General features: G+C 42.1%; 1 protein-coding gene across 3 annotated transcripts in view; it reads left to right on the top strand.

Annotated features, from left to right (window-relative positions):
- Positions 1 to 12,500, top strand: part of LOC146992629 (calpain-2 catalytic subunit-like) — a 31,708-nt gene that overhangs the window by 4,422 nt on the left and 14,786 nt on the right. For all 3 annotated transcript variants that reach the window (XM_085788234.1, XM_085788245.1, XM_085788239.1), the window contains exons 2-5: positions 1,191 to 1,260; positions 6,630 to 6,748; positions 7,740 to 7,873; positions 11,890 to 12,058. In XM_085788234.1, the coding sequence (XP_085644360.1) occupies positions 1,191 to 1,260; positions 6,630 to 6,748; positions 7,740 to 7,873; positions 11,890 to 12,058 (492 nt within the window). The remainder of the gene's footprint in view (positions 1 to 1,190; positions 1,261 to 6,629; positions 6,749 to 7,739; positions 7,874 to 11,889; positions 12,059 to 12,500) is intronic.

The raw sequence follows: 12,500 nt of genomic DNA, 5'->3' as shown, positions 1-12,500 counted from the left end.
ATAGTGTTGTGAAATTAATTAATGCATAATAATCGTGGTAATCGTAACACCGTGATTATTTCTCTGACAATAATCGTACCAAGAAAATCTATAATCGTGACATCCCTATTTATTTCATTATAGTCGTCTTGTTGTCTATATTATTATGTGTATATTGTCACTGTACTGTTTGTTATGCTGTGGGACTCAGGATGGAAATGAGCATTGCTGCTATAATCCGGCACATTTACATGTTTTTATGTTCATTAATGTGCACTGTCCCACCCACATAAACACATAAAGTAAAGTCTAAACTCTAAGTGTCCAACAGGAGGAAATGGAGATGTGCAACTCTGCAAGCAGAATTAGATCTTTTCTCTTGGTTTCATTCTCACAATGACTGGTGGTGCTGGATGTAGAACGTGTTTATCTTAAAGGGATAGTATCATTTTTTTAAAGTGGGGTTGTATGATCTCCAAATAGCCCCTAAGTACAAATAGCCCCTAAGTACTTTAATTGCAGTAGAAGACTCTCTGCACTCCTCCCGTTAGCAACGCCAGCCCATAATAGCCCTGCCCAGAGATTTACAACATACAGTGTTGTGAACAGACCCAAAGAAACGGCCTATTTTCACGGCCTAAAAGAGGTTTTACCTGAAAAATAATACACAGTTCCATTGTTCACTATAATATAATTTTTTCCAGCCCTTCAAAGTGCAGGAAAAACACAGTTTTTATTTGGACCAAACCAACTCACGTATCCCTCCGCCCAGGGTTAGCGCCCGCCGATCAGCAGTTGGTTAGGTCCAAATAAAAACTGTGTTTTTCCTGCACTTTGAAGGGCTGGAAAAAATTATATTATAGTGAACAATGGAACTGTGTATTTTTTTTTCAGGTAAAACCTCTTTTAGGCCGTGAAAATAGGCCGTTTCTTTGGGTCTGTTCACAACACTGTATGTTGTAATCTCTGGGCAGGGCTATTATGGGCTGGCGTTGCTAACGGGAGGAGTGCAGAGAGTCTTCTACTGCAATTAAAGTACTTAGGGGCTATTTGGAGATCATACAACCACACTTTAAAAAAATGATACTATCCCTTTAATATCTCAATATAGACGATGTTATGTAGCTATGTGATATGATGTTTATCCAAGGAGGCGGAGCTCCGTCTCACCTGGTCTCACCTGGTCTCACCTGGTGTCTCTTGTCCTATAGGAACTCGTGTCCAACCCAGAGTTCATCGTGGGAGGAGCTACGAGGACCGACATCTGCCAGGGAGCTCTGGGTGAGTTTTACTGACCGTCCCTGAACGCACCACAGCACCACAGCAGCAGGATGTCAGACTGTCCCTGAACGCACCACAGCACAGCAGCAGGATGTCAGACTGTCCCTGAACGCACCACAGCACAGCAGCAGGATGTCAGACTGGCCCTGAACGCACCACAGGGAAAAGACACGATGCACGAGTCTGATCAATAACTCATCAATACAAATTAAAGGAGCTGTACGTAAGAAATATTTGGCAGTTACCAGAGACTAAGGATCATGTTAATGTAAAACACATCTACTGACATTCAAGTATATTCACCTTAAAGGGACAGTTCAACATTTCTAGTTTCTAGTTTATTTATTTATTTCATTCATTTATCGAGTATAAAAACAAAAAATAATAAAATTAAACTCATAAAAAATAATGACAATACAGTAACTCTTGAATGAAAGGGGGCAGAAAGAAGCAAACTTATATTGTCTACCCCTTGTTACAAAGAATTCATTCACAAATGAGATAATTAATACCTACATCCAAGCAAAGAAGAAATGGAAGTAGAAGAAGGAAAACATCAACAAACAACGTTAACAACAAAAAGTGGCATAAAATAAATTGAACGGCTGCAGCTCAGCCAGCTACTCATCATCTTAGTACATTTCTATCAAGTGTTTGTATTGTATTGTATTCTTTTCATCCCCATTAGTCTACATAATGATGCAGACTATTCTTCCTGGGCTCCACATTAAATCTAACACTTATTCCAACAATACAGTGTTTATACAAAGAATTACATCAAATCATTCATCCTGAATATATGAACAAGATTATAGAAATGCATATTAAGTAGGCTAGTACAATGTAAATGAGTTAACATGATCAAGAGGATTAATACAGCTTTTTACATGATTATAAAATAGTTACATGATTATAGAAGAGTATAATGAGATAACCTAAAGCATATTTAATGTTCAACGCAGGTGTACTAACATGCTTGAAGGCTATTGCAACATAATATTATGACTAAACACAGCTTCTCTCAGTTTCATTTTAAAACTGGACATTCCCGTGGTTGTAATCAGCTCTATACGTAACTGACCTTTAGAGTGCATTGGTTCTAGGTGAAGGCAAGGTGAAGTTGTTTCCTGAGTCTAGTGCTATATGTTTCACATTAGTCAGTTGAAGTTGTAAAAACAAAGAAACAGGTTTATATGAGGTATAAGTCTTTCTCAGAAACATTATAAGACTATAAGCCAGTCTCTCCTCCACCAGCATCCGTGTGAGACTTTTGTGCTTTCTCATGACACTTTCTCTGATGGAGCACCGCAGAGCTTTTGAGTTAGCTGCAGTTTAAAAATGTTCTTGAGGTTTGAGGTTGACATGCTACATGCAGTATAGACACATATACTGTATAAATTTACCATCACATGTGCACATATACACATAAATACATACCAATATCTGTATATAGACCCATACAAACATACATTTTCACACATACATGTTCACATGCAGACACATTTAGTCAGGTTCTCCTCTCTCCATAACCCCTATAGTCACAGCAGCAGGTTCATCTCCTTTAATTATGGGTGCAAGTTGTTTTGAGATGGGCGGGGCAGAGCCGTGAGCTGCTCAGTGAACGGTGCAGGTCCCCTGTCCCTCATCAAACTCATCAAATACACAATCCAACAACTCCACAACGCTCTGGTGGACAAGTTGTGAGCTGCACATTCACCACGCTATGAGATAATAACACAACGTTACCACACAGAGTTGTTGTAGAGGAAAATTCATGTAAAACCACTGATGCACGTTGCCTTCAGGGACAGTTTTTCATCATCAGTCTCTGTATTTCCCTCTAAAACAACTCTGTGTGGTAACGTTGTGTTATTATCTCATAGCGTGGTGAATGTGCAGCTCACAACTTGTCCACCAGAGCGGTGCACTGCAAAAACTCAAAATCTTACCAAGAATATTTGTCTTATTTCTAGTCAAAACAAATCTAATTATAACTAAAATAAGTATATTTATACATATACATACATAGTTATACATTAAAAGCAGCTTGTTTTTAGACACTTTTTACGTCTTTCAAGCAGATTTTCACTAGAAAAATCTGATAGTGGAGCAAGTTTTTCTTTCTTATTACAAGCACAAAAAACTTGCTTTCACTGGCAGATTTTTCTACTTATTTCAAGTGAAAATCTGCTTGAAAGAAGTAAAAAGTGTCTAAAAACAAGTTCATTTTTAGGTGATGAGTCTTATTTTAAGTGGAAAGAGATTAGTTTTGACTAGAAATGAGACATTTTGACAAGAAATAAGACAAATATTCTCGGGAGTTTTTGCAGTGTGTGGAGTTGTTGGATTGTGTATTTGATGAGTTTGATGATGAGGGAAACCAAGAAATCCCATAATGAGCCTCTGTAGCGTAGCTCTGAGCAGCTCACGGCTCTACTCCGCCGTACTGAAAATAGCTTGCACCGACAATTAAAGGTAACAAACCTACTGCTATGACTATAGGGATTATGGTGATGGGGTTAATTTGACTAAAACGTTGAACTATCCCTTTAAGCTTCGACCCAACAGTCAGATTACAGTCTGTTGTTCTGCAGCTCGCTGAGTTTAATGTGAAACAGACGACTGGTAATTAGAGGGCGGCGCCACGCTGAGCTCTGATTGGCCGAGCAGGAAGCAGCGAGACAGGAAGAGGCCTGGTGGTTATTGTTAGAGGGAGAGAGTCGGCACGAACATCTGAGAGTCGACCAATCAGGACACACCCTCACACACACACACACACACACACACACACACAGAGCACCCTCACACACACACACACACACACACACACACACACACACACACACACACAGAGCACCCTCACACACACACACACACACACACACACACACAGAGCACCCCTCCCTGTGTGTGTGTGTGTGTGTGTGTGTGTGTGTGTGTGTGTGTGTGTGTGTGTGGTGACTCAGCCTCTGTGGTTAAACTCAGTCTCTGTTGTTGTGAAACATCTGAACTGAACTGAGATCAGCTGCTTCTGGTTGCTACGGTGGCCTGGAGGTTCAAAACCACAAAAAACACTTTTACAAACACCAAGACAAATTTACACTTTTACAAACAACATCAACCAGAAAGGAAATAATGTACCAACTCCGGGGTTGAAGCTGAAGTGATAACGGGAGCAGCCAATAGGAGTTGTTGTTGCTGTAGTTGATGGAGTTCATGGTGACCCACGATGGACAGCGCGTTTCAGACAAGACGATAGTCTCATAAACTTTTTTTTTTCTTTTTTTTTTTTTAAATTGAATGACTATTCCATTATATGAAAATCATTGCCCATCCCTAAAACATAAAATACTCTTAAAGGCTGAGGAGTTGTGATGTTGTTAGGAGGTAAATATTCAAATTTTAGACATTTTTATTTTTTAAATTTTTTGAATTACCACACACACAAAAAGTACCGAAAACAGGTAGGCTACCGGTATCGGTTCCCAGGTAGCGAGTATCGATACCGTATCGATTCAAATGCGAAAGGTACCCATCCCTACGGTAGACTATGTGAATTCGGCGGCGAATTCACATATGGCACTTTTCCACTACACTTTCACAGCACGGCTCGGCTTGGCTCGGCTCGGCTCGGTAAAGCTGCTTTTCCACTCCAGCTGAGTTCTCTAGTTCCTCCTCAGCGGGGGCGGGGTCGGCACGGGGGCGATCGCGGAGCCGCATTGTCCCTCTCTCTTTTTTCTCTGGTCTCGTCAGCTCCAAACTCACTGGTCTGCAGCTCGTTAACAGACCTCAGTGGTTTTACACACAGCAACATTTAACTCAGGTGAAGGAACAACAACAGTCTGATACAGATCAGCTGCTGTTGCAATCAATTTCCAGTTTGATTCTCATGTGGGACGTAGCGCTGCACTCCTCCAGTGACGACGCTCTGTCCAATCAGTGGAAGGCAGTCGGCTGACGTCACGTTATAGTATCGCTTCGGCTGCTAGGAACCAGGGCCGAGGAGGAACTAAAATAGTTCCTGGTACCAGGTACTAGGGCTTGAGGAAAAGAAAAAAAAGCGGGCCGGCTGCTCCCGTTATCACTTCCGGTTCAACCCCCGGAGTTGGTACATTCCCTGTCCGGTTGATGTTATTTGTAAATTTGTCTCAGTGTTTGTTAAAGTGTTTTGTTTCTTGTTAAGTTGTTTTCTGAAGTGTAAATGTGTTTCAGGACTTGTAAACGTGTTATGGAAATGTCATTTTGTTTTATGATATGTAAAAATGTTTTTTAATAGTGTTAGTTTGCACCTCCAGGCCACCGTAGGTTCTGGTTCTGGTTCTGGTTCAGTATGTTGTGTTGACCTGTGTATTGACGAGCCTTGCCACTCTCCATTAGCCCCATTGTATCAAACTTAGTTGCAGTTCCACCAGATTTCCACTAGGAGTGCTGGTGGGCGAGTGCAGAATGAATGGGGCCCTATGGAGCTAGAAGGCTAAATTTGTCCCTTTCACCTGGTAATTGTCCAAAAATCGCAAATATTGTTGTATTTTCTGCAAGTTCAATATGGATTATTTAGGTAAGGAGTGAAACTGTTGAGTAGTTTTGTCTTTTCGATTTCCCAACAGGTTGGGCTGTTGTTGGCCATAACACGCTAGCATTCTGCTAATGAATGCTGATTGGTCAGTGACGGACTTGTCAATCAATCAATCAATACGTTTATTTGTCCCCAAGGGGGCGATTCATTTTAATTGACTTGCGACTATTTACGACCAGAGATCCCACCTGATGACATCTGAAGACAAAATAGCTGTAAAACAGGCGAAAGGCTGTTTTATTTCCTTCTGTAACGATGTTATTATGCACTTTATTCACTTTTAATATGTTTTCAAGCGAGAAAGTAACTGTTTAGATCCCAATATGCGGTCAGTTTATCCAAACGACGGCTGTTTAGAAGTTTGCTCCGATGTTTTCGGAGAAGTGAAGCTCCACCTGTGGAGCAACGACCGGGACATCACAGAGACAGCAGCCGGTCTGCAGAGCTGCTCGGCCGGCCAACCTCCGTCCTCATCCCGGGGGAGAAAACCATCGCTAATTAACTTACCCGCAGGTTTTTAGAGGTTTACCACCGGCTGGTTAAAGTATTTCTAGGAGATAAATGTTGGTCTCAGTGATGAAATCTAACAGCTGTATCAGTAGCATTAGTTAGTCTGAATGTAAAGTGAAGCTTCCTGTGTGTATTGGACAGAAGAGCAGTGAGAGTGGCACTTCTCCTCAATATTAGAAGTTCTCTGGTTGACCCGTGTTGACCCGTGTTGACGGTGTTGACCCGTGTTGACCCGTATTGACCCGTGTTGACCCGTGTTGACGGTGTTGACCCGTGTGTCCAGGTGACTGCTGGCTGTTGGCGGCCATCGCCTCTCTGACCCTGAATGAGTTCGTCATGGCCCGGGTGGTTCCCACGGACCAGGGCTTTGGAGACGACTACGCTGGAATCTTCCACTTCCAGGTAACACATGTGACACGTCCACACCCTGTTGCTATGGTTACCTGCAGCGAGCCACGTCCTCGACGCTTGGCCCCGCCCACTTTGAAGCCCCAGTGTCGCTGCCCCGGAGGTTTCCTCCAATAGAGAGCCTAAAGCAGGAAGCAGGAAGTAACGTCGCCATGGGAACTCAACTCTGGAAAAGTCTCCACACTGCAAAAACTCAACATCTTTCCAAGAATATTTGTCTTATTTCTTGTCAAAACTAATCTCTTTCCACTTAAAATAAGACTCATCACCTAAAAATGAACTTGTTTTTAGACACTTTTTACTTCTTTCAAGCCTAAATATACTATTTAGGCTAGGCTTATACTACTATATCTTATTGTTATAATTAGATTTGTTTTGACTAGAAATGACATTTTGACTAGAAATAAGACAAATATTCTTGGTAAGATTTTGAGTTTTTGCAGTGCATACAAGTGAACAGGAGTCAAAGTTTTATTTCGTGATCCGATTGAATTGCGCCATGAGAAAACTCTCTGTCCTCTACCTGTTTAAAACATCACGTTTCATGAAGAGAAATCAGCAGTTTATCGTAAAACAGCAACAGAAGAATGTATTTAGTGTGAAGACGCTCTGCGGACTACAGAGGGCGCCATGTGGTCGCCATGGTGACGTCACTACGCCACCTGGAGTCTCTATGGTTACGGATTCTAAGGAGTTTTATTCTACAACAGTTTTACAACAAACTGCTGGTTTCTCTTCATGAAACGTGATGTTTTAAACAGGTAGAGGACAGATTCTTTTCTCATGGAGCAATTCAATCGGATCAGGAAATAAAACTTTGACTCACGTTCACTTACAGTTCCCATGGCGACGTTACTTCCTGCTTCTGCTGAGGCTCTCTATTCTTCATCTGTCATTGGCAGGAAATGGCAGTGATGTCACTGTAGGAGACAGGAAGTAGAAGGACCTTTCAAAGTAAAAGCCCTGTCTCTGTGTGTGTGTGTAGTTCTGGCAGTTCGGGGAGTGGGTGGACGTGGTGATCGACGACCGTCTGCCCGTCAAAGACGGAGAGCTGATGTTCGTCCACTCAGCTGAGGGCCGGGAGTTCTGGAGCGCTCTGCTGGAGAAGGCCTACGCCAAGTAAGACTCCCGATTTTTCTATATTGCAATATTTTTCTATATTGCAATTTATCTCTGTAAGTATGTGTGTGAATGGTACTTCTATAACTGCTGCTACTGTCTCCAATGTCTTGGTGCAGGCCATCACATCCTGGATCCATCCATTTAGACTTGCACTTTACCTATTTAAACTTGCACTTGCCCTTTAGAAACTGGCCCTTTATACCAGGCACTTTACAGATCACATGCACTTTATGTCTAGGTATGAATGTGTATATGATTGTGAACCACTGTGTAATTCTTGTGTATTTCTGTCTGTTTGTGTGTTACCTGCCAAGGGACTACGGATGCAAATTAGCAAGTTGCATTTACATTTGTGCACACGTACGAATGTTCATTAATGTGTATTGTCCCTTTTAAATAAAAATAAATAAATAAATGAAATTTAAAAAAAGACCGCTGCTGTGATGTCAGTGGGATGGAGATAGTAGATAAAGTAGTCAGCACTCACAGCCCGAGGCTTCCTCAGAGTTAGTTACACAACCAGCAGCAGTCTGCTGATACTAACGACTCAATGAGCCACGGTAGAAAAAACACGTAACAACTTTAACATTCACCATTACAATAAGATCAAAGACATGAACACACAACCCCCCCAGGTAGAAACACTGCAGCCAGACAGAGTTGAAGAGTCGTCTGCTGGAGTAACAAAGGAACATGTGTGTGGGTCTGTGGGAGGTCTCTGGAGGTCTCTGAAACCTCTGAAACATCTGGAAGTTTGACAGCTGGACTAAATTCCACTAATTCTCTAGCCTGATCAGAGCAAAGAGCAGGATGACGGAGCAAGCTGGTCATGGATGTATTATATTAACGAAGCTGGTAGATTAAACTTTTCCCGTATCCCGTCGGCAAAACACCAAATCCATCCTTCTTCCTAATGAACGACTTCAGGTCAGTTTCTGGCTCAACTTGTAAAGAAAATGACAAGTTGAATTCTTTCAAAGTTGATGCCAACGCCGATTCAAACCATTCCTTTGCCAAAGCCATCTATCTTCTTGTCATGTTTTACACCGTCGCCAGTCTGTCGTCATGGCGGTAAGCCGCCCAACGACTCTCTAAACAGATAGAGCGCTGTGATTGGTCAACACAAACGGTGTTGGAGACTCAAAAAGTTCCTATGGCTCGTTTCTGGACCCACCTACGGAGCAAAGAGATCTGCTGCTGCTAGGGGGCAGAGAGATTTATAGGCTACTAATTCTCAGCACTTAAGAATAAAACGTCTCTAAGACTCCTGTTAATCCGGCCCCGTGTGAACAGGTGAGGGTTCAGGGTGGTCAGTGGTCAGTCAGTGCAGGTTAGAGTGACAATACAATACAATACAATACAATACAATACAATACAATACAATACGATACAAACTTTATTGTCCCTGCAGGTAAATTTTCTCATGGACAGTCATGTGTAACTGCATTACATAATTACACATAACAGATAAAAAACCAGTACATTTGACCTTCCCCGCACAGTTCTCACACAACTCTCCCATTCACACAGATAAATAAAAATATGGTAGATAAAAAGTACTGATCAGAAACTATTAAAAACTCAAATAAAGTGCAGGAGTGTCAGGAGCATTAAAAAGATAAAAAAAAAAGTACAATCTCAAGAAAAAGAATGAAAGATAGGGATAACAACCCAATTAAGATTTAGCAGGTTTGTTTAGAAGGGAAATGGATGTAGGGAGGAAGCTGAGTTTGTATCGGTTACTTTTGCATAGAAACCAACACGTAATTTGAATGAGATCAATAGTAACCAACGAGAGTTTAGCTATATATCATATTTTTCACGCCCTATCACCGTTTAGACAAATCTGAAATGATTGAAGAAACATTACTATTTCTGTGTGTGTGTTTTGTGTTGCTATGTGTTGTATTTATTCAGTTTGGGGGAATCACAGTGTCTAGAAAGCATCAGTGGCTAGGGTTGCCACCTTTGAGTTTTGAAAATAAGGGACACTCGACCAAATGTCGACCGGGGGGGGGGTGACACGGGTCAAAACGCCACACTTTTCATCTAGGCCTATGTATTTTGTACATGTTCAATTTCTTATATTAACACATATTTTAAACTGGAATGGGGGCAGGTACAGTGCACCTTATTGAGGTTATCACTTGACGTAGCTAAGGCCGACGGGCTAGCCTACTTGTTTGATCCAAAACATAAAGTTGCAATATCCCACTTAAATATAATAGTCATACATATTAATGCCTATTTTTTGACTAATCTAACGATTAATTTTTGGTTGACGATTAGTCATTTACAAAAAAAACACCTCTGAACACTTCTCTTATTTAAATTCTTCAGATACTCTTTCTGGTGTACATTCCTCTAAATCAGTGGTTCACAACCTTTTTTCCTCAAAGCCCCCCCCCCCCCCCCCTTGCTTTTGTCAAAGACAAGCCTTTTTATTCTATTTTGTGCCATCCTTATTTTGTCTTTATGTCAATTTTCCTTTGTTGTGTCATAATTGTTATCACGTCCCTATAAGCAGGTAGGTTGTATGTAGGTTTTTGTTCCTATTGATTTTGATGATTTTGATTATCCAATTGGATGTGTTATTGGAATTTTAAAATATCAATATGCACAAATCTAATTTTGATAACCTCACAACGTCAGAACAGACAAAGCTCTGTGGACCCCCTGACATCTCTGACGCCCCCCTGAGGGGGGCAAGGACCCAAGGTTGGGAACCAATGCTCTAAATAATCTTTTTTTTGGAGGGGAAAACTATGCCACATCAGTTTGCTTTAACCTGGAAAATAGACAGATGAGTGCACACTGAAATATTAACACAGTGATTTTGAATAGGCACATTTATTTAGTATAGTCATGGAGCAGAGCAGTGTTTCCTCTAGGATGTTTTTTTTAAGCCGGGGGTGCAGGACATCACCCTCACTTACGATCTGCTGCTGTGCTGCGTCCGGGTGCAGAGAGCAGCAGTGGATTAAAAAAAAAACAACAACAACAAAAGACAACACGAGGACGTGTTTACATCTATGGACATAAAGCAAGGAGACTGTGGCGGGTGGTCCGATTGTCCGACGAGGGAGGGGGGCGCGGGGGGTCCGCGTTTGGACCGTATGAGTTCGCTTTTACCGCGCACTGAAGTCATGCATGCGCCCTTCGCTCTGTGTGTGTGTGTGTGTGTGTGTGTGTGAGAGAGAGAGAGAGAGAGAGAGAGAGAGAGCGTCAATAACGGTGAAAGAGCGATGGATAGAAAGTGTCCTACAGAGATCTCTGCTTTGTTGTAGTTGACAAATGCTTACAGAACACGTGCGAAGTGATGCTGCATTCATGACAACTCGGAAATACGGGACAAAGCCCGTCCCGTATTGATTCAAAACGGGACGCACTATTTTATTTCAAAATACGGAACGATTCCGTATTTTAAGGGACGGGTGGCAACCCTATCAGTGGCTCAGCTGACAGGGACAGCTAACGGTAGCTAAGCTAACGGCGGTAGCTAAGCTAACAGCAGGACGTCAGCTGTTAAAACCCTCCCGTTGTGGGACACCACATGAAACTACTCCAGTTAGCTCAGTCATGTTGGAACTCAGATATCCGCTGGAGAAAATATTTATTCATGGAGCGTTTATTGAGTCACTGAGTTATTAAAGTTAAACAGGTAGCTAACCGTTAGCCCGGCTAATCTATGATAACCATGACTAATTACAAAAATGTGCACACAGAAATAGTAATGTTTGTCCAATCATTGGTTTTATAAACTTTACAAACATCAGATTAGTCTAAACGGTGATATAGTGACATGAAAAATGAGATAAATATAGTGAAACTCTCGTCCGTCACTATTGTTCTCATGCTGGTTTTCTACCAGGAAGTAGTTGGAAACAACAAGGAGATTGGTCCTATACTGAATGTGTGAGGGATGTGCTAGGTTCACCACGATGCCTTGGTAAACTGACAGCTCAGACCGGTGTATCCTCTCCTCACCTTGTGTGTGTGTGTTTGTGCTGCAGGGTGAACGGCTGCTACGAGGCTCTGTCCGGCGGCAGCACCACCGAGGGCTTCGAGGACTTCACCGGCGGCATCGCGGAGAACTACGACCTCCAACGACCCCCGTCCAACCTGTTCCAGATCCTCAAGAAGGCCCTGGAGGCCGGAGCGCTGCTGGGCTGCTCCATCGACGTGAGTCTGCACACGCCACTGTTCAACTGTTAAAGGGACAACCAGGAGTTTTCTCAAAGCGAAGTGTTTTCTCACTACATTTATGAGCCTCCGCACCGTGAAATTCTTTGACCGGTGCAAGACAGACTCATGTTTTCATTCATCAAGAATTAAAGTCAGAGGTTGGAAGACGATCACATACCGTCGTAGTTCCCACCATAAACGGAGATTCATACGGCGGCGTTATTCTCATGACTCGCCACGAAACCGAAAGTAAAGAAACGCTGGTCGGCTCGCCCAGCATTTCCACCACCACTAATAATAACAAAATAACCATAGAGACAAAACCATAGATTTATCTAAAATGGACCATTAACAAGTGGTAACGGAGATTCATCCACATTAATATCAGACTTTTTTATTGTCGAAAATTTTTTTGTTCTGCCGATGGAGAAACTCCTGG

Source organism: Trachurus japonicus, chromosome 1 (genome assembly GCF_045865225.1).
Source record: "Trachurus japonicus isolate A0001 chromosome 1, Traja_1.0".
Lineage (NCBI taxonomy): Eukaryota > Metazoa > Chordata > Actinopteri > Carangiformes > Carangidae > Trachurus > Trachurus japonicus.
This window is presented reverse-complemented; position numbering and strand designations above follow the sequence as displayed.